The sequence below is a fragment of the Hippopotamus amphibius genome, chromosome 1 (assembly GCF_030028045.1).
Source record: "Hippopotamus amphibius kiboko isolate mHipAmp2 chromosome 1, mHipAmp2.hap2, whole genome shotgun sequence".
NCBI lineage: Eukaryota > Metazoa > Chordata > Mammalia > Artiodactyla > Hippopotamidae > Hippopotamus > Hippopotamus amphibius.
The window spans coordinates 50,662,619-50,685,803 of NC_080186.1; the positions used below are offsets into that span (position 1 = coordinate 50,662,619).

A 23,185-nucleotide genomic window follows, 5' to 3' on the forward strand; every position below is an offset into this window, starting at 1 on the left:
GGTAAACTGCTGTAGCCCCATCTGCCTCAGTGCCTGCCACATCCAGCACTCAGTAAATTGTTTTGAATGAACCTCAGTAATTTTTCGGAATATTACCTTCTAGTCTTTTTCTTTACCTCTGTAAGCATAGATGAAATTTTCTTGAGTCATTAAATTTTAAATCTTTTAAAGTAGATTTGTAATTAGGTCATACAGATGACCTTATTATTAGAAACCTGTTTTTGCTTGTAATTTATACCTAATATTTCTAAGCTGATTTCCTACTGTACTGCTGACTACATAGTTTAGCTCTGTCTCTGAACAATATTCTGATCAAATTTTGTTTCTACTCAACTTTTAGTAATTTACAGAGATATGATTGACTATTCTAGATTTTGCAGACAAAATCATCATTGTCTATTATATTGATCTTATATATTGAATTACATTTAACTAGATAATGGTAGTAAAAAAGGTTGTTGCTAAGAATTTTTTGGTGTGTTAGTTACTCTTACTTTGTATAGTCAGCAAGTTCCCATATAATTATTGAATTCATTTTAATTAAATTTAAAAAAAATTTATCTGATTCAAGTCAGATAAAGGTAGAAAGGGGTTATTTCAAGACCTCAGTGCTCAAAGTTTGTTAAGGCTTAGTAACTATTTCTGAGTACTGAGCCTGGAGAAGGAAATTTGATATGAGGACATGTATCTTCCCATTATTGTACTGAATTTTTATACCATTTCTAGGCTATAGAATGTTACTTTTGTTACTCAAATTAGAATGTAAAACAAGCTATAGTTAGCGCCTGGATCACCTTCTGGATAATGTTCCACTTTACACAGATTTTATGCACTGTGTTCTTATTTCAGTATTTGACAAGGTAAAGTAAACATAAGAGATTTGGTTTTTTTCCTTTAAACAGGTAATAAAAACTTTAGATCCCAAATTAAATCCAGCATCAGCTGAAATAATGCTACTTAGAAAGCAGTTGGCAGAGAAAGAGAGAAGAATTGAGATTCTGGAGGTAAAACTTCCATATTCATACCTCTCCTCTTAATTATTCTGTGTAGTCCTGTTAATTAACTGCTGTCAATATTTGCCATTAATTATCAAGTTTCACAAGACTTTAGAAGTTGGGAGTATCATGTTTTAGCACTCATGATGCTTATTACAGAGCATCTCACTAGCCCACAAGCTGGGCCTCTGCACGTTTATGTACCCTGCGGCACTGTATGTCTCTCCCTCTGACAGCCAGTCGTGTAGCTAGCCCTTCTTTCTGGTAGAGTCCTGCGGCCAGGCTCCTTTTAAAATTATGTGGATGAGAGTTCATGAAAAAAAGAAACAAAGCTCATCTTTTTAAAAAGATACTGTACTCAGTTAACCAGATTCTTCTTCACTTTTCTTCTCCTTATAAGTCAACTAGGAAGGTTATGTTTCAGGGAAATACATTATATATTCATTTACCATTTTCATATTATTTCTGAGCCAGTAGATAGAGACTGTGGTGGAAATTATTTAAAGCCTCAAAGACTTTAATAACCAGAGTACACACCAGCCTTATAGCGCACTTGCTGTAAGTGCTTGTCCAGGCCATGTCAAGCATTGTAAAAAGCACTGGATAGAGGTATCTCTCTGAAGAAATACTATTCATTCTTCAGGATCCAGCTTCAATATCTCCTCTTTTATAAAGCTCTCCTTGTATATCTTGGGCAAAGTTAGTCATCTCTTTATAGTGACTCTGTGTACTTTGAACTCATGAATTCATCCCACAGTAGCATTTTTCTTTCTGGCATGTGTCAGAGTGTCTTGAGGGCAGAGGCTGTATCCTATATCTCTGTACCACCAGCATTAAGTATCACATAAATCAGAAGCCAAGCTTACAGCTTTACTGTTAACTTGTCTTAAAGTTATCACCCCTCCTCTCTGGTCCTCAGTCTCCTCCTCTGTAAAATAATGGGACTCGAACTGAGTAATCTCAGAACTCTAAGTTGCATTGATTAGTCACTTCCTGGTGAAAGCCAGTGAGAAGGCACACCAGTGTTGATACTTGAAATGTAGCTCCCTAACAAGTGTGATGACAAAGCGGTGCCTCTAGGAGAGGGCTCTGAGGAAAATCTTCAGTTGTCACAGCATACAGGCCTTTAATTTGTGTCTATTTATCTGTACACACAATGCAAAAGTAAAAAGAAGAAAACTAATGTTATAGCAGAGGTTATTCTCTCTGCATCCTTCTCAGGCAGTCTCTGCCTGGAGTGGATGTGAGACAGAAGAAGGGCATCTTACCTCCTTCGTTTCCTGTATGCTTTTCGTATCATGAGCATCTTGCTGTAGGAACATTCAAATGTTTTAGATACAAAATCAGCTGTATTAAATTAAGAAATGAACGTCAGTGTCTAGGGTGGCACGCAGATAGAGCCCCGGGCAGTCTAGTATACAGTCACCGAGGACTGAGAGAGAGAAATTTGTGCTAAGCTTTACAGGAAATTTTAAAGGGTTTTCTGAGGCATTTTTCCCTACATCCTTTTTCTCCTTAGTTTTGACTCTGCAGGTGCAGCTCTGTTTTGTCATCTAAGCCAGTTGTTACTTTTTCCTCTAGATACAGGGGACAATAGCATAAAAATCACTATTTCTTGTTTCTTATTTAATATCTGTTCTACCAGTAAACTTCCTAAAATAAAGATTTACTAGTCACAATCTTATTCTTTCCTGAAGGTGTTGGGCGTGTATCTCCCATGAATTAGCTTCACGCTGTGTATACTTCTGTGCCTCACAGTGCATTCTTCACATTCTCTTGATCACGAGCACAGTGACAAAAGTATTTCATTTTCAGTAATTTGGGTTTATTTCTGGGATTTTAATAGTCCTTATATCTTTTTCCAGAGCGAATGTAAAGTAGCAAAATTCCGTGACTATGAAGAAAAACTCATCGTTTCTGCCTGGTATAATAAGGTGAGTTGAAATTTCGCCAGTGAATGGATGTTTAGAACAGTGTTTGTCAAAGATTTTGACCATGAACCACAGAAGGAAATATACTTTATGCCACAAATTAGTACATGTTCATGTTTATGTATAGCCTGTGTACATTGCACTCAGGTGTTTTCTGTTGTATTCTTGTTTTGTTTTGTTTTTAATGTTTGTCATAATCCAAATTTACTTTGTATTTTAATGTTTTTAGTTGATTTTGACTTTTTCAAAACCACTAAATTGATTTCATGACTCACCAGCCTTTAAGTCAGTGCACATGAAGCACTCATACAGTTCCTAAACATTTTTAAAATTGCTTTATTTGAGCTAAAACATTTAATTTGTGCTTCATAAAGGGTTTCTGTAGAAGTACAAATATCTGTATAATGCAAAATCAAGTGCTTCTAGTACTCAGCATATACGAGGGTTAGTCAAAAATTATCCGCACTCTGGCTATAGAATTACAGAAGTTTTAATATAACCGGAGTGTGGATAATTTTTGACTCACCCTCGTATTTTAACATCCCTAAAGCCTCTCAGTGTATCCTTTGCTGTTGTTTTTTTTTTTTTTCTATCCAGATACTGCTCTTTAAGAATTGTCTATTTGCATATATATACTACCAACTGTAAAATAGATAGTCAGTGGGAAGTTGTATAACAAAGGGAGTCCAACTCGAGGATGGAAGATGCCCTAGAGGACTGGGGTGGGGAGGGTGGGGGGGACGTGAGGAGGGGGGAGTCAAGGAAGGGAGGGAATACGGGGATATGTGTATAAAAACAGATGATTGAACTTGGTGTACCCCCCAAAAAATTAAAAAAAAAAAAAAAAGTTCTGAAAATAAAAAAAAAAACAAAGAATTGTCTATTTGTCCTAACATGGAGAAAATAGTATAAAATAATTTGAAATGTATTTTATTTTGTCATCCTTAGCATGGCGGGATGTTTTCAAGAGTAGCATTTCTTGATGTATATGGTTCTTTTGAGTATTCTAATCAGCTAGCCCAGATAATAACACAGCCATTATCTACCCTAGCTGCCATTTATTTAGTATGAGAGAATGTCAGTTTATAGACTCTCCACATGTGAAGCCTGTGCTTCACCATGTATAACTGGTTCTCCTTCCTCAAACATGCCTTTTTCTCTCATGTCATCATCCTTTTGTCTGTGTTCTTTCCCTCCCTTCTCTATTTGGTAAAGTCTGGCTTAATTTAGCAAGGCTTTGAAGGAAATTGCGTGAGGTGTCCCCAGAACCTTCCTTCGTGGGTTAGCCATCCTAGTGAAGATCAGGGACAATGTGTTATTTTCCTTGTTCTCCTGTAGCTTCTTGATACATACATCAAAGATATTAGAGCCAAATAATGCATTATTTAATCATTTTTCAACCTGTGTTTTTTCAGCATTTACAATATTCTTGTCTATTGTACTAGTTGCTGGTGAAGCTAAGTTCAGTAAAATCATGTTATGTGATTCTTCCCTTAGTAGGAAACCCAACAGCCACAACTATAATAATTTGTGATGTATCGATATATATATATAGCTAGACCGTAGTAAATTTGAACTATTCTGTGGTTTTCAAACTTTAGCATGCATCAGAAGACTTGTTAAAACACAAACTATTGGACTTACCTGCAGAGCTTCTTATTCACTAGGTTTGGGTAGAATCCACAGGTATAATTTGCACTTTTAAATTCCCAGTTGTGCAAATGTTAATCCAGAGACCACACTTCAAGAACCATTGATCTAAGCTTTCTCTTATGCTATATCTACTCATAATGGCTGGAGTAATGGCCCCAACACAAAAATTTTTCTTGGGACTTTTTTAACTGTTATAATTAAGCTTAATTCTAAAACATTATTTTAAGCTACTGTTTTTAGTGATTTCAAATTTAATGGGTTAAAATAGAGAAACGGTGTTTTATGCCATTGTTTTCTCCTTTCTTACTAGCATTATCATGTGCAGTGTAACTTCTGAGCCCTTACTTTTTTCTGTAAAAATGAGGAGAACACGAGCTTTATAGAATTGTTTTGAGGATTAAATGACTTTGTATATGTGGAACGCACTTTGCAAACTCTGCATAGTCATGTTATTTGTTTATTTTTGTTCAGAGTCTGGCATTCCAGAAACTAGGGATGGAGTCTAGACTCGTGAGCGGCAGTGGTGCTTACAAAGACACGGGGGCTTGTGCTCCTGCCCGGTCTTTCCTAGCACAGCAGCGGCACATCACCAGCACCAGAAGAAATCTCTCTGTTAAAGTTCCTGCTACGACATCTGATTAAACTGCAAAAGAACACATAAACAGAAGTGCCCTTAAAATATTTTGTATTTTTCAACGAACCTACCAGGTTGGAAAAAAAGTGTGTGATTCTGGATATCAGCTATTTTAAAATCAAAATGCATAAAATTAGTCTTGCCAGCTGATTCTGAAAACAGAATATGGAATTAGCTATCTGAGGGAACACGTGTGAATAATTGGCAGCTATGATAACAGGCAAAAATCTCAAATTTATTTGTCTGAGAGTATTATATTATTTCAAATTGACCTTGTATATTTTAGTTTAATGTTTTCAGTTGTACCAGTAACTGATTTGCAATGTTTAATCAGTAATATCTAAAATCTAAAAATACATCTATTTTATTGTTTGGGTACATGTAAAAATAGTCATGAGGTAGGCACATGGAGAACTATACAAGAGTTATATTTTTTGACTTGATATACACAGGCGTTACCTGTGTCCTCTTAATTCTGTCGTTGAATGGGTTTATTTTATCATGTAATGGAAGATATAATATTTGGAAGATTTGACTGTTAAAATGACTTCTCCATAGTAGAAGTGACTAGCTGGAAATTTTGCAGATTTAGAAGAGGTCATAGTTCTCATATGTGCCTACTATAAACAAAGGCTTCTGTACAGCATGGTTGCAATGTTAAGGGTATAGAAATGAAGTGACTTTTGCGAGATGACTTTCTGATGGGAAGCAAGCTAAAAAACATACTTTCTGTGAAATGCCCACATAATTTTAATGCAATTAATGAAGATTACAATTATTATTGCTTTTAAGCATAAAATTATCAGGGTTTCTTCTAAGAAAAAGATGTGTTAGTAGTTTTGCCTCTTCACTGAAAATAAATAGTGAAGTAGAGGAACAATTTGGAATCAGTTTTATCTTGCTTAATTAAGGAATTAATTAGGGAATCTGTCGTGGGCTGAGTTTATGGTATTCAGTTCATTTTTTACCCAAAGTTCTTTTTTTCAATGCTGTTACTCTGTTATTTTGGGTCATTTTTAAGTCACACTTTGGAATTTTAATTTAGTTGAGTTAAATCTGTGCTTTCAGTAATATAGCCAAAAGTCACATGTAGCAATTTAAATTAATTAAAATTAAAAATTAAGGTCCTTGGTTGCACTAGGTCCACATTTCAAATGCTCAATAGCCACATGTGGCTAGTGGCTACAGTACTGGACAGTACAGATATAAAGTACTTCCATCATTGCAGAAATAGTACAGTACTAAATTTTTTTGGACAGTACAGTACTAAATTTTTTTATACAGTAACTTGGAAATACTCATTGATGTTAGACCACAAAAATTAAAAAAAGGAAAATGTTAGGATGATTTCAGATATGAAAAGGAATTGAATTGTGATGTAACTAGCATCGTACATTCCTTATAGTTGAATACCTTATGTTGTGACATTCAGAGTTAATCTTTCCAGTGCTATTCAGAACTGCATACTTATCGGCACATATCTAGACCAGGGGTCAGCGAGCTTCCTGTAAAGGGACAGATAGTAAGTATTTTAGGTTTTGTGGGCCATATAATCGATCTCAAGTACTCGACTCCGCGGTAAATATAAAAGCAGTAGCCATACACAATATGTAAATAAATGGGTGTGGTTATACTTCAGTAAAACTTTGCCAAAACTGGCAGTAGGCCAGATTTGGCCTGCAGGCTATAGACATCTGTTCCAGATTTTATTCTTAGCCTTTTCTTTTTGCAAATATGAGTAATGTTCTATTTACAGTGTTATTCATTTAGATACTTGGTTTTTAGATTCTATACTAATAAATGTTTTCTAATCACTGAAAATATAAGAATTTCATACTATATTTGGGTCTCTGAGATTAGGGAGCATCTGTCAGGATATTTTGTTTTTTCAGGGTTACTTCTTTTGACTACCTCTTAGATTTTGATGTTCTTTACTGGTGCAATTATATTGTTGGGTTGCATTTTCCTATATTATTGTAGTCTCTGCTTGCCTGTGACTTTTAGTGAAGTGAAATAAGCCTTTGAAAATATTTTAGCATGCTAATTAAAATTTTCTAAATATTATAGCATTTTGGTACATTTTGGTCAATGTAAGACATCTGCTCCTTTGGTGTCTACTATTTGCTTGTAATTGAGATTCACAAGCTCTTCAAGCTCCCTTTTAATGAAATGTATTGTAAAAATCAATTTCAATAAATTAGTATTTTCACAGTTCAATTGCTTATAAATTTTCAATTATATTTGAAATTTCTGAATAATTCATGCTATGTTTATGAATAAGGATGTAAGGCTAGATTCTTTTTCCTAAATAGAAAAAAGCAAATTTTGTGATTTATCACTTTTCTAGTTGATAGAATTTAAAATGCTCAATATGTATTTATACCAATAAATTACTAATGTAATTTAAAGTTCTGTATTATTGTGATTACTCACATGGAAATTCAGGAACTGATCAGAAGTGAGAGTCTTTTCCACATCTGGTTAATGTAGTGAGATTGACACCCTGTGGGTGGTAAAGCATTATAAATATTCATCTTGAACTATGATTTATACATATCTGTGCTGTGCAGCTTGAGTGCATATACCAGGGAAGACAAATTCAGCATTTATCTATTTGATAAGGAATTGAATGTCCCAGTGATTGTAAAGTAAAACCACAGACCAATTTGGGAATGATCTCTAATTTCGAGTCTTTGCTCTAAGATTAATATTGCTTTACCTTTTTAAAATAAAAGTGTGTATACATATGACAGTATTTATCCACAGCTTAACTTAATGTATTGTGAAATATTTGAAATTCCTTCTATTTTTTCAGTGAATAAGGCTGTTGAACTAATAACTTAATATAGATTAATGTTTCTAGATAAGACATTAATTCTTAAACTGAGTATCCCTTACTCAGATGTCATTGTCTTTTATAACTGGAATGCTAATTTGAATGTCAAATAATGCTTCTACATCTACACCTGTTGCTATATAGTGGCACATGTGGCCCAGTGGGGTAGCTTTTAGGCCACGGTACTATCTGTGTTAGGTTCTCTATATGTATATTTAATGAGAAACATTCCTGTGTAAAAATGTGTGTATATGGTTGTATGCATACATTCTTATTGTGAACCTGTACCTTACGGAGAAGTAGTTTGGAAATTTGTAAAGCACAAACATAAAAGATCGTGTGCGGTTATTAAACCTGATGGAGCTTAAATGTAATTTTTAGTTTATAAAAGGTACTTTCTATTTTCTATGGCAAAGACTTTGACACTTGAAAAATAGAAGCAATACTTGATTTATTTTTGTAAGTATTTAGGATATTATTTTAAATAAATGATTGTCCAATAACAACACAATAGTTGTCAAATGTTTTAAGTAAATAAACTTTCTGATTCTGTCTGATATGATGAATTTTTAGTGGGTACAAGTGCACGTTTATTTGCTGCTTTAAATAAAGGACTTAAATATTTAGATTGGTACAGAAAAAAATTTCATTAATTTAGTTCTAATTTTGTTCTTCATTTGATTTGTGTGTGTGTGTATGATAAGATGTATGAAAGTGTTTTTTTTGGTGTGCTCGTTTATATTTCCAATTTGCATTATGTAATCCAGAATACTTCTGGGTTTTTTTGTTTGTTTTTTGGCAAAGACTGCAACTTATCCTTTCATATCCATTCTCCCCTTCTTCCTTTAGCAACAAAACCCCATTCTTTAGCTTGTTAGATTTACCATGGGGAGTTAGATTAATTACTTGTCAGATTCCCTTGTAACTAGGTGGGGCCATTTATCCATGTTCTGGCCAAAGAGACGTGAATAATATTGACAGGTACCTATTAAAAGCATGGGCATGCTTTCCCTAGCTCTTCCCTCTCCCCATCTGGAATGCCGTGTGCCTGAGGGCAACCCTCAGGGATAGTGGAACAATAAGGCACTTGGATGTCAGGTGATTTCAGGAAATCACCATTTAGTCATATCAGCTGTGGACTTCCAGCCCAGATTTCTCTTACTTAAGGAATTTTTAAAGCTACTTTACTTGGAGGTTATTTTCTTTCAGCATCCTATTTATTTCTGAATCATATACAGGTTTTTCAAAATGAGTTGTGAAATTTTTAGAAAAGTGCAGGTGTTTCATGTTCTTGGAACATATCTTAGGTTTAGCTCTGTTCATGTTAATGGATGCTCAATAAATATTTAATCACATGAATGAAGTTAATGTCAGATAATGCAAAGATGGAGACAGGAGCCCCATCTCACTCTAAGTAGATCACCATGATCCCAAAAGACCATGATTCTATTAATTTGACTTTCTGAACAATATAATAAATACTGGCCATACATTCTTTTGTGACTAGTTCACCAAGAACCCAAAGTTCTAGACCTGCACCGACCAATATGATGGCTGTTAGCCACATTGGAGAGTAAAACAAATTTAGATTTTATTTCCTCATCCTAGCCACACATGGCTAGTGGCTATGATATTGGACAGTGCAGACTAAGAACATTTCTATCATCACAGAAAATTCTATGGGACAGCTCTGCTCTAGATGTCTAGGTTAAATGTATGCATTCTACAGCTCTCTGAAGTTCCAGATTATAGGGGATAACAGAAATGTAGTGAAGTGAAACTTTCAGGCATCACTCTGCACACAGTGACATGCTTAGGACAGAGCTGCAGTTGGATCCTTATTAAACTGGCTATGGTTTAGATGCTGAAGTGCTCCACTCCCTTGCCCACCTGGGCTGCAGCAACATGCTATCAATAAGTGGTTAAAAGTTGCAAATTAGACTTCTTGCCTCTTGCTTCAACTCAAACATTCCCCTCTTCCATAAATTCTTCCAAGATTTCTCAAAAAAGATGAGAGATCTGTTTTTCTAAAACTTTCAAAGTCTTTGTCTTAGTGACCTTAATGTGATCTACCTTTGTTTTTTTAATGTGTCTGTCATGCTACACTGTTTCTTGAGGTCATGGGCCATATTTGGTTCATCTCTGCTTCCCCCACAACACTTGGCAAAGCATTGTCTACAGTTTGTAAATATGTACTAGCTGAACTAGAATTGCTGATGGACAGAATATTTTCTTTAGAAATGCAGTCTCAAGATGCTCTGAAGAGATCAGGGGGTGCATTGGAAGGAGTATCTGAAAAAGCAAAAGACCCTTCACCCATAGACTCAGTAAACTGCTTCACATGGATCAGTACTTCTGAGAAAAATCCAGAAACTAAAGAGACTTCTTACACACTGGATGCCTAAGAAATAACCACATTGAAAAAGGTAGGAAATGCTGATACACTGTCACCATAAACCCCACCCCAGCAATGTGCCATGCAGCTGGAAAATGGGAGGAAACCTCAACTACCTTCTTCAACTTGAGGACTGAAGGGTTTGGACCTACTATCACAATTTTTATGGCTGCTACCTGAAGGACTAGCTTCTAACTCACCCATCTCTGGGAGCTGATAGGGCCTGGCATTTGCTAGTTCCCTGGGCCTTCAAGGAACTGTGAGGCAGTTTTAAACTTGCCCAGCTCATTCCCCGTGGCTAGGTGCTGAGTGAGCAGGCAATAAATTTTAGCTCCCGGCTGCCCCCTGGAAGGAGTTTGACTGCATATCTGGCAGTCTGACTCTTCCAGATCCTGCCTGAGGATTTGCCTTCTAACCAGCCTACATCTGGTAGACAATGGGGTAGGCAATTATTAGTCCCCTGGAAGCTTAAATAGGCACGTGGGCAGTTCCTGTGGCTTTTCCCCTTAGCTCGCTCCAGTGAAAAAACCAAGCCTCCAGCTTCTCCCTGGAAGCTGAACTACACAACCAGTGTCCTGACTTTTCCAGCTTCTATTGGAGGGTCTAACTTGCCTGTCTCTGGGAGGTGAGGGGGCCCAGCCTACACTACTTCCCCAAGGTCTACAGAGAAAACAACAATTTTTAATGGCCCTGCACACTCTCCCCATGACTCCTCCTCTCAGCTCCAATAAAACTCATCTCTCTGCATCTCTTTAGAAAGGGTTAGACTGCATACTAATGCTCTTTTTCCAGTTGCTGCCTGAGGGTCTTGCCTGTCTCTGGGAGCTGACAGGACAGGCAAAGACTAATCTTTTGGCAGTCTAAACAGATGTGCAGACACTTCCTGCAGCTCCTACCTACAGCCTGCTACAGTGATAAAATCAAGCCCTCAGCTTCTCTCTAGAAGGAGTTGGACTTCACATCAAGCCCCCCACTTTTCAGCTACTACCCAAGGGACTGGCTTCTAACCCACATATGTATGAGACCTAACGTGACCCAACATTTGCTAAAACCCTGGAGGCAAACGAGAGCAAAGCAGGCCATTTGAAAGAGTGGTTGGTCTGAATGAGGGTGTGGAAATTTACCACAGTTCCTCTCCCAAGTTCACTGCAGAGCAAGTGAGTGACAAACTCCAGCTTCCAACTTCTCACTAAGGAGAGAAGGAATTGGTTTACTCATCTAGTGCCCCAACTTTCCTAGCTGTTATTTGAGCTACTGGCTTCTTTCTTGCCTTCTTGAGGCACTGAGGACTTGGCATATTTTATTCTCCTGGGGGAACACTAAGAATAAAGATGGTAGTTTGCACAACCACAAAGAAGCACCCAGAATCTCTGGCCAGGATGATTGGTGAGGTTTACCTCCTGTACTATACAAGGCCAGTCCATGAAGACTGGGAGAGGTGGGTGTTTTATCTAATGTGCAGAAACCAACATAGAGAGTCAAGGAAAATGAATAAAGAAGGAAATATGTTACAAATAAAAGAACAAGATAAGTTCTTCAGAAACTGACCCTAGTAAAATGGAGTTTTGTGATTTACCTGACTAAGGATTCAGAATAATGGTCATAAAGATGCTCCACTAAGGGCACGAGAGCAAAGCACAAACAAAGTGAGAATTTCAACAAAGAGAAAATATTGAAAAGTACCAAGCAGAAATCACAGAGCTGAAGAATACAGTAACTGAATTGAAAAAAAATTGAAATGGGCTTCAAAACAGAATAGATCAAGCAGAAGAAAGCACTGACAAACTAAAAGACAAGCCATTGGAAATCAAGGGGGAGAAAAAAAGAGAGAAGATAGCTTAAAGGACTTACAGGATATACATTATGAGAGTCCCAGGAGGAAGAGAGAGAAAGGGGAAGTTTATTCAACATATAATAGCTGAAAACTTCCCAAACCTGGGGAAAGAAAGAGCCATCAAGGTCCATGAAGCACAAAGGACAACAAATAAAATGAAAAAGACCCACACCAAGACACATTATACTCAAATTGTCAAACTTTAAAGACAGAATTTTGAAACAGCAAGAGAAAGGTGACTTGTTATATACAAGCAAAGCCCTGTAAGACTATAAGCGGGTTTTTCATCAGAAATCTTGCCATCTAGAAGAGGGTGGTATGGTATATTCAAAATGCTGTAAAAAAAAAAAACCAAAAAATCCTTATTAGCCATGAATACTATACCTGACAAATCTGTCCTTCAAAAATGAAGGGGAGGGGTTTCCTAGATGGCACAGTGGTTAAGAATCCACCTGCCAATGCAGGGGACACAGGTTTAATCCCTGCTCCAGGAAGATCCCACATGCCATGGAGCAACTAAGCCCATGCACCACAACTATTGAGCCTGCCTGTGCTTTAGAGCCCGTGAGCCACAACTATTGAGCCTATGTGCTGCAACTACTGAAGCCCACGCACCTAGAGCCCGTGCTCCACAACAAAAGGAGCCACGCAATGAGGAGCCCGCGCACCACAACGAAGAGTAACCCCTGCTCACCACAACTACAGAAAGCCTGTGCACAGCAACAAAGACCCAACACAGCCAATAAATTTAAAAAATTAATTAATTTAAAAAAATGAAGGGGACACAAAAGACTTTCTCAGATAAACAAAACTGAAGGATAGTAAACAGCAACATAAGAGTGTAAGAAATTATGAAACTCATTTATAAAGGTAAATATACAGACAAAAACAGAATTCCATATTATTACAGTGGTGGATAAATCATTTTCCAGTCTAGTAAAAAGTTAAAAGACAAATAACTAAAACTAAATTATGTTAATGGATACACAATATAAACAGAAGTTAATTGTGACATGACAATATAATGGGGGAGGAGAGAGAAAATTGTAGATTTGCTTGCAAGTGGCATTAAGTTGTTATCACCTTAAATTTACAACTATATTTTATATAAACCCCATGTTATCCACACAGAGAATACTTAGAGAAGTTACACAAAAGAAAAGGATAAAGGAATCAAAGCTCATCAATGCAAATAACAGCAACAATAACAAAACACAAAGCAAGACAGTTGGAGAGGAAAAAAAGACAAGAGAACTACAAGACAAATTAGTTAACAAATGGTAATAGTCCTTTTATATAAATAATTGATTTAAATGTAAATTAATTAAGCTCCTCAGTCAAAAGATATGGAGTGGCTGAATGGATGAAAAACCAAGACTGTGTTATCTACAAGAAAGACGACGACAGGCTAGAAAATGAAGGGATGTTAGAAATGTAAGATATCCCTTTTTTACAGCAATTGGGATATAAAGCAGAGGTGGCTATACGTATATCAAACAAAATACTTTAACTCAAAAAGTGTCTCTACAAAGTGAGAGAGTAGCACAGACATATATATACTACCAACTGTAAAATAGATAGTCAGTGGGAAGTTGTTGTATAACAAAGGGAGTCCAACTTGAGGATGGAAGATGCCTTAGAGGACTGAGGCAGGGAGGGTGGGGGGGACTCGAGGTGGGGGGGAGTCAAGGAAGGGAGGGAATACGGGGATATGTGTATAAAAACAGATGATTGAACTTGGTGTACCCCCAAATAAATAATTAGAAAAAAAAAGTGTCTCTAGACACAAAGAATGCCATCAGGTAATGATAAAAGAGTCAGTTCAACAAGAAGATAGAACAATTGTTGAGTGCAATATACATATGCACACAAGGTACCTAAGTACATAAAGCAAATGTTGACAGATATGAAAGGGGAAACTGATGGAAATACAGTAATAGTAGGAGACTTTAATAAGTCTCACTTTCAATAATGCATAGAACATCCAGAAAGAAAATCCATAAGGAAACAGCTGACTTGAACAATACAATAGACCAAATGGACTTAACTGATATACACAGAACTTTTCACCCAACAGCAAGCACACATAGAGTATTCTCCAAGATAGAACACATATTAGATAACAAAACAAGTCGATAAACTTAAGATCAAAGTGATACCAATTATTTTTTTTGCCACAATAGAATAAAACTACAAATCAATAACATCCAGAAAATGGGAAAATTTACAAACATGTGGAAATTAAACAACACTCTTAAACAACCATTGGATCAAATAGGAAATAAAAAGAGAATTTAAAAAATAGCGCAAGATAAAATGAAAACACAACAAAACTTATGGGATGCAGCAAAACCATACTAAGAGGGAAATTTATCAGAATAAATGCCTGCATTAAAAAAAAAAAAAAGATCTTGGGGAAAGCAGCCAAGATGGTAGAGTAGAAGGACCCTGAGCTCACTTCCTCTCATGGACACACCAAAATCATGACCACAGAGCAGCCATTGATGAAAATGACTGGAACCTACCAGAAAATATCTTCTACAACTAAAGACATAAAGAAGGAATCACAATGAGATGGGCAGGAGGGGTGGACTCATGATATAATCAAATACCATTCCCCTGGGTGGGCGACCTACAAACTGGAGAATAATTATATATAATAATTATAATATAATAATTAAATTATAATAATTTATTATAATTATTATATTGCAGAGGTTCTTCCATAGGAGTGAGAGTTCCGAGCCCATGTCATGCTCCCCAACCTAAGGGGTCTGGCATTGGGAAGAGGAGCTCCCAGAGCATTTGGCTTTAAAGGCCAGCAAGGCTTAACTGCAGGAACTCAATGAGATTGGGGGAAATAGAGACATCACCCTTAAAGGACACACACAACATATCATATGCACCAGGACCAAGGGCAAAAGCAGTAATTTCATAGGAGACTAAGCCAGACTTACCTGCTTATCTTGGAGGGTCTCATGGGGAGGTGGTATGTGGTTGTGGCTTACCCTGGGGACATAGATGCTGGTTGGCAGACATATTGGGGAGTATGCATCTGCCTGAACCCTCCTTGCTGCCAACATCTTGGCTCATTAGCACCAAGATATGGCCCCACCCAAGGGCCTACAGGTACTAGTGCTGGGACGCCTTAGGCCAAATAACTAACTGGACAGGGACACAGCCCTACTCATCAGCAGACAGGCTGCCTAAGGACTTCCTAAGCCCACAGCAGCCTCTAGACATGCCCTCGGACATGGTCTGGCCATCAGAGGGCCAAGATCCAGCTCCACCCACCAGTGAGAAGGCACTGGCCCTTCCTGCTAGAAAGCCTGCACTAGCCTCTATACCAGCCTCACCCACCAGAGGGCAGATACAGAAGCAAGAAAACTATGATCTTGTAGCCTGCAGAATGAGTTTGCTAGTACAAGCCAGGCCCTACCCTAGGACAAGCTGGTCCCTGGCTCTTGGGTGACAAGGCAGGAGTGCACTGCTGGGACGTATAGGACATCTCTTATAGAGGGCCACTTTTCCAAGATCAAGAAACATAACTAACCTACCACATACATAAAAATACTAATAGCAATTTAGAAAAAATAAGGCAGTGAAGGAATATGTACCAGATGAAGAAACAAGATAAAATTTACGGAAGAAGAACTAAGTGACCTGGAGATAGACAATCTACCCAAGAAAAAGCTCAGAGTAATGATTGTAAAGATGATCAAAGAACTTGGGAGGAGAATGGATGCACAGAATGAAAAGTTAGAAGCTTTTAACAAAAAGAAAATATATAGAACAAACAGAGTTGAAGAATACAAATGAAATGAAAAATACACTAGAAGAAATCAATAGCAGGCTAAATGATGCAAAAGAATGGATCAGTGAGCTAAAAGGCAGAGTGGTGGAAATCACTGTCACAGAACAGAAGAAAGAATGAAAAGAAATGAGGGCAGTTTAAGAGCTCTCTGGGACAATAGCAAATGTGGTAATATTTGCATTATAGGGGTCCCAGAAGGAGAAGAGAGAAAGGACCTCAGAAAATATTTGAAAAAATGATAGCTGAAAACATCCCTAACTTGGGAAACAGTCATTCAAGTCCAGAAAGTGCAGAGAGTCCTATATAGGATTAACCCAAGGAGGAACACACAGAGACACATTGTAATCAAAATGAAAAAAAAAATCAAAGATAAAGACAGAATATTAAGAGCAACAAGGGGAAAGCAACAAATAAAATACAAGGGAACTCCCATAAGATCATCCCCTGATTTTTCATCAGAAACTCTGCAGGCCAGAAGGGAGTGGCATGTTATATTTAAGGGGATGAAAGGCAAAAAACTACAACAAGAAATATTCTACAGCAAGGCTCTCATTCAGATTTAATGGAGAAATCAAAAAATTTATAGATAAGCAAAAACTGAAAGAATTCAGCACCAAACTAGCTTTATAACAAATGCTAAAGGAACTTCTCTAGGCAGAAAAGAAAAGGCAACAACTATAAATAAGAAAATTATGTAAATTGTGAAATGGAAAATCTCACTGGTAAAGGCAAATAAACAGTAAAAGTAGGAAATTATATACACACAAACTGATGGGGAGGTTAAAAGACTAAGGCAGTAAAATTATCTGTATCAACAATAAGCAGTTAAGGGATACACAAAGCAATTAGATGTAAAATATGGTATCACAAACAGTAATCATGAGGGGAGGGTAGTACAAAAACAGGATATTTAAAATACATTTGAGACCTTTAGAGACAAAATGGTGGAATAGAAGGATGTGAGCTCACAACTTCTTACAGACATGCCAAAAACACAACTAACTGACAAACTACCAACAACAAAAAAATGCTGAAACCTACCAAAAAAGATCCCCTACATTCAAAGACAAAGAAGCCAAAACAAGATGGTAGGAGAAGCGCAATCATGATAAAATTGAATACCATACACACTGGGTGGGTGACCCATGAACTGGAAAATAATTATATCACAGAAGTTCTCCTGAAGGAATGAAAAGTTCCAAGACCCACATTAGGCTCCCCAGCCTTGGGGGCTGACAATGGGAGGAGATGCCACCAGAGAATCTTGATTTGAAGGCTAGTGGGGTTTGACTGCAGGAATTCCACAGGATTGGAGAAACAGAAACTCCACTCTTAAAGGGTGCACACAGGGTCTTGTGTACACCAGGACCCAGGGAAAAGTGGTGGTGTCATAAGAGATGGGCCAGACTTAACTGCTAGTATTGGAGGATCTGGTGGGGGGTGGCTGGGGCTCACTTCAGGGACAAGAACATTGGCAGCAGTAGCTCTGGGGAGTACTTATTGGTGTGAGCCCCTTTGGAGGTTGCCATTTTCTCACCAAGACCTGGCCCAACCCAAGAGACTGTAGACTCTAGTGCTGGGACTCCTCTGCCAGAAAAACCAACCCATCAGTGGACAGGCTGCTTAAAGTCTTCCTGAGCACAGAGCTGCCAGATAAACTCACCCCATGACACAGCCCTGTATATTAGAGAGACAAAACCCAGCTCCACACAGCAGTAGACAGGTACCAGTCCCTTCCACCAGGAAGTCTGCACAAACCTCTTAGATAGCCTCACCCATCAGGGGGAAGACAGCAGAAGCAAGAACTATAACCCTACAACCTCTAGAATGGAAACCACAATCTCAGAAAGTTAGACAAAATGAGACAGCAGAAGAATATGTCGCATATGAAGGAACAAGATAGAAACCCCATAAGAACAACTAAGTGAAGTGGAGGTAGGCAATTTACCTGAAAAAGAATTCAGAATAATGATAGTAAATACTATCCAAGATCTTGGAAAAAGAATGGAGGCACAGAGCAAGAAGACACAAGAAATGTTTAAGAAAAAGCTAGAACAACTAAAGAACAAAAAAACAGAGATGAACAATACATTAACTGAAATGAAAAGTACACTAGAAGGAATCAAGAACAGAATAACTGAGGCAGAAGATCAGATAAGTGAGCTGGAAAACAGAATGGTGGAATCACTGACACCAAACAGAAAAATAAAAAAGAATGAAAAAAAAAATGAGAACAGTAGAAGAGACACCTGGGACAACATTAAAAGCAACAACATTCACAGGATAGGGGTCCCAGAAGGAGAAGAGAGAGAGAAAAGTCCTGAGAAAATATAATAGATGAAAACTTACCTAACATGGGAAAGGAAACAGTCCCCCAAGTCCAGGAAGTTCAGAGAGTACCAGATAGGATAAACCCAAGGAGGGGTTTATTACACAAGACACATAGTAATCAAACTGACAAAAATTAAGGACACAGAAAAAATATTAAAAACAACAAGAGGAAAGCAACAAATTGTGTACCAGGGAACTCCAAATAAGGTTATCAGCTTATTTCTCAGCAGAAACTCTGCAGGCCAGAAGGGAGTGGCATGATATATTTAAAGTAATGAAAAGGAAAATCCTACAACCAAGAAGACTCTACCCAGCAAGACTCTCACTCAGATTCAACAGAGAAATCAAAAGATTAAAGGACAAGCAAAAGCTAAGAGAACTCAGCACCATCAGACCAGCTTTGCAACAAATGCTAAAGGAAGTTCTCCAGGTTGAAAAGAAAATTCCATAACTAGAAATAAGAAAATTACAAATGGAAAAGCTCACTGGCAAACATACGGTAAATATAGGAAACCATCTGCACACAAATATGATGTCAAAAAGCAATTGTGAGAACAGGAGTGTGCAAATTCAGGATATTGGAAATGCATTTGAAAGAATTAAAAGAACAGCAACTTAAAACAATCTTTTTTATATCTGTACTGCTATACCAAAACCTTGCAGTAAGCACAAACCAAAAACCGACAATAGGTATACACAGAAAAAGGAAAAGAAATCCAAACACAACACTAAAGTTAGTCATCAAATCACAAGAGAAGGAAACAAAAGAGGAAAGGAAGAAAAAAGACCTATAAAAACTGCAAAAAGTTAACAAAACGGCAATGAGAACATACATATCAATAATTACCTTAAATGTATGTGGATCAAATGCTCCAACCAAAAGACATAGACTGCCTGAATAGATACAAAAACAAGGCCCTTATATATGCTGTCCACAGGAGGCCCACTTCAGATCTAGGGATATGTACAGACTGAAATTGAGGGGATGAAAAAAGGCATTCCATGCAAATGGAAATCAAAAGAAAGCTGGAGTAGCAATACTCATATCAGATAAAAATAGTCTTCAAAGACTGTTACAAGAGACAAAGAAGGATACTATATAATAATCAAGGGAATCAATCCAAGAAGAAGATATAACAATTGTAAAAATATGTGCACCCAACAAAGAAGCACCTCATAGCTACAAAAGGAGAAATCAACAGTAACACAATAATAGTGGGGGATATTAACACCCAACCTTCATCAATAGACATCCAGACATAAAATCTATTAGAAACACAGGCCTTAAATTACACATTAGACCAGATGGTCTTAACTGGTATTTATAGAGCAGTCTATTCAAAATCAGCAGAATACACATTCTTCAAGTGCACATGGAACATTCTCCAGAATGGATAACATGCTGGGCCGCAAAGCAAGCCTCAAATTTAAGAGCATTGAAATCATATCAAGCATCTTTTCCGACCACAGTGGTATGTGGTTAGAAAGCAACTACAAGAAAAAAACAAACTGTAAAAAAACACAAACACATGGAGGCCAAACAATATGCTACTAAACAACAAATGGATCACTGAATAAATCAAAAAGGAAATCAAGAAATACCTAGAGACAAATGAAAATGAAAAGACAATGATCCAAAACCTATAGGATGCAGAAAACATAGTTCTAAGAGAGAAGTTTATAGCAATATAATCCTACCCCAGGAAACAAGAAAAATCTCAAACAAGCCTTACACCTAAGTCAACTAGAGAGAGAACAAAACCCAAAGTTAGTAGAGATAAAGAAATCACAAGGATCAGAGCAGATGTAAATGAAACAGACACAAAGAAAACAGTAGAAAAGATTGATGAAACTAAAAGCTGATTTTTTGAAAAGATTAAAAAATTGATAAACATTTAGCCAGGCTCATCAAGAAAAAAAAAAGGAAGAGGATGCAAATCAATAAAATTAGAAATGAAAAAGAAGTTACAATAGACACCACAGAAACATAAATGATCATAAGAGACTACTATGAAAAAATATATGCCAATAAAATGGACAGCCTAGAAATGGACAGGTTCTTAGAAAGGTGTAATCTCCCAAGAATGAACCAGAAAGAAATAGAAAATATGAACAGACCAATTACCAGTACTGAAATTGAGTAAGTAATTTAAATACATCCAGCAAACAAAAGTCCAGGAACAGGTGGCTTCACAGGTGAATTATACTGAACATTTAAAGAATAATTAACATCCATCCTTCTGAAACTATTTCAAAAATTTGCAGAGGAAGGAACACTCCCAAACTCATTCTATGAGATTACCATTACCCCGATACCAAAACCAGACAAAGATACCACACACAAAAAAGAAAATTATATGGCAATAGCACTGACGAACATAGATACAAAAATCCTCAACAAAATGCTAGCAAAAGAAATCCAACAATACATTAAAAGGATCCTACACCATGATCAAGTGGGATTTATCCCAGGGATCCAAGGATTTTTCAGTATCTCTAAATCAATCAGTGTGATACAACACATCAAAAACTTGAAAAATAAAAACCATATGATCATCTCAATAGATGCAGAAAAAATTTTGATAAAATTTAACATCCATTTATAATAAAAATTCCCCTGATAGTGGGCATAGAGGGTACATACATCAACATAATAAATGCCATATATGACGAATCCACAGCTAACATCATACTCAGTAGTGGAAAGTTGAAAGTATTTCCTCTATGATCAGGAACAAAACAAGGATGCACACTTTTAAAAAACTCTCACCACTTTTATTCAACATAGTTTTGGAAGCCCTACCCTTGGCAATCAGAGAAGAAAAAGAAATAAAAGGAATCCAAATTGGAAAAGAAGTAAAACTATCACTGTTTGCAGATGACATGATACTATACATAGAAAATCCTAAAGATGCTACTAAGACACTTCTAGAGCTTATCAATAAATTTGATAAAGTTGCAGGATACAAAATTAATACACATAAATCTGTTGCATTTCTATACACTAACAACAAAATAGAAGAAAAAGAAATCCAGGAAACAAGCCAATGTGCCATCACATCAAAAAGAATAAAATACCCAGAAATAAATCTACCTAAGAAGACAAAAGACCTATACTCTGAAAACTATAAGACACTGATGAAAGAAACTGAAGACGACAAAAACAGATTTAAAGACATACCATGTTTTTGCATTCAGAGAATCAATATTGTTAAAATGAATATACTAACCAAGGTAATCTACAGATTTAATGCAATCCCTATTAAATTAAAATTGGCATTTTTCACACATCCAGAAAAAAAATTTTTAATTCGCTTGAGACACAAAAGACCCTGAATAGCCAAAACAATCTCAAGAAAGAAAAACGGAGCTGGAAGGAAAAGGCTCCCTAAATTCAGATTATAAAGTTACAGTAATCAAAACAGTACAGTAAGCCAATAAATAAATAAATAAATAAATAAATAAATAAAATTAAAAAAAACACCACAGTGAAGAGCAGCCCCTGCTCACCACAACTAAATGAAGCCTTTAAGAAAGGCTGTGTGCAGCAACGAAGACCCAGTGGAGCCAATAAATAAATAAAATTTAAAACAAACAAACAAAAAACAGTATGGTACTGGCACAAAACCAGGCATATAGATCAATGGAATAGGATAGAACACCCAGAACTAAACCCACACACTTATGATCCATTAATCTATGACAAAAGAGGCAAGAACTCACAATGGAGAAAAGACAGTCATTTCAATAAGTGGTGCTGGAAACATTTTCTAACACCATATACAAAAATAAACTCAAAATGTATTAAGGGCCTAAATGTAAGACTGGGTACTATAAAACTCCAGGAGGAAAACATAGGAAGGACACACTTTGACATACATTACAGCAATATTTTTTTGGATCCGGCTCCTAGAGTAATGGAAATAAAAACAAAACTAAACATATGAGACAATTAAATATAAAAGCTTCTGCAAAGTAAACCATAAACAAAATGAAAATCAACCTACAGAATGGGAGAAAATATTTGCAAAAAAATGCAACTGACAAAGGCTTAATTTCCAAAATATACAAAAAGTTCACATAGCTTAACATCACAAAAATAGAAAACTCAATTGGCAGAGGCCTTAAATAGTCATTTCTCTAAAGAAGACATACAGATGGCCATCAGGGATATGAAAACATGCTCAATATCACTAACTATTAGAGAAATGCAAATCAAAACTACAATGAGGTATCAACACATAAAAGTCAGAATGGCAATCAATAAAAATGAAAAAAATTGGGTCATTTGTAGAGATGTGGATGGACCTAGAGTCTTTCATACAGAGTGAAGTAAGTCAGAGAAAAACAAATATTGTGTACTAACGCATATATGTGGAATCTAGAAAAATGGTACAGATGAGTTTATTTGCAGGGCAGGAATAGCAATGCAGATGTAGAGAACAGACATGTGGACATGGGGGGAGGGGGAGTGGGAACAACTGGGAGATTAGGATCGACATATATACACTACCATATGTAAAATAGATACCTTGTGGGAACCTGCTATATAGCACAGGGAGCTCAACTAGGTACTCTGTGATGATCTAGAAGGGTAGGATTGGTGGGTGGGGTGAGAGAGAGGTCCAAGAGTGAGGGGATATATGTATACATATAGCTGATTCATTTCATTGTACAGCAGAAACTAACACAACATTGTAAAGCAACTATACGCCAATAAAAAAATAAGTTAAAAAAAAGTCTACAAATAAGTGTTGGAGAA

The 23,185-nt window shown here is 36.7% G+C and overlaps 1 protein-coding gene across 3 annotated transcripts in view; it reads left to right on the plus strand.

The window, feature by feature from the left end:
• Nucleotides 1-8,677, plus strand: part of HOOK1 (hook microtubule tethering protein 1) — a 65,198-nt gene extending 56,521 nt beyond the window's left edge. For 2 of the 3 annotated variants that reach the window (XM_057712615.1, XM_057712607.1), the window contains 3 exons: nt 903-1,004; nt 2,861-2,929; nt 5,051-8,677. In XM_057712615.1, the coding sequence (XP_057568598.1) occupies nt 903-1,004; nt 2,861-2,929; nt 5,051-5,221 (342 nt within the window). In that variant the 3' untranslated portion in view covers nt 5,222-8,677. The remainder of the gene's footprint in view (nt 1-902; nt 1,005-2,860; nt 2,930-5,050) is intronic. The other variant, XM_057712614.1, reaches the window with a different exon arrangement.
• The last annotated feature ends 14,508 nt before the right edge of the window (nt 8,678-23,185 follow it).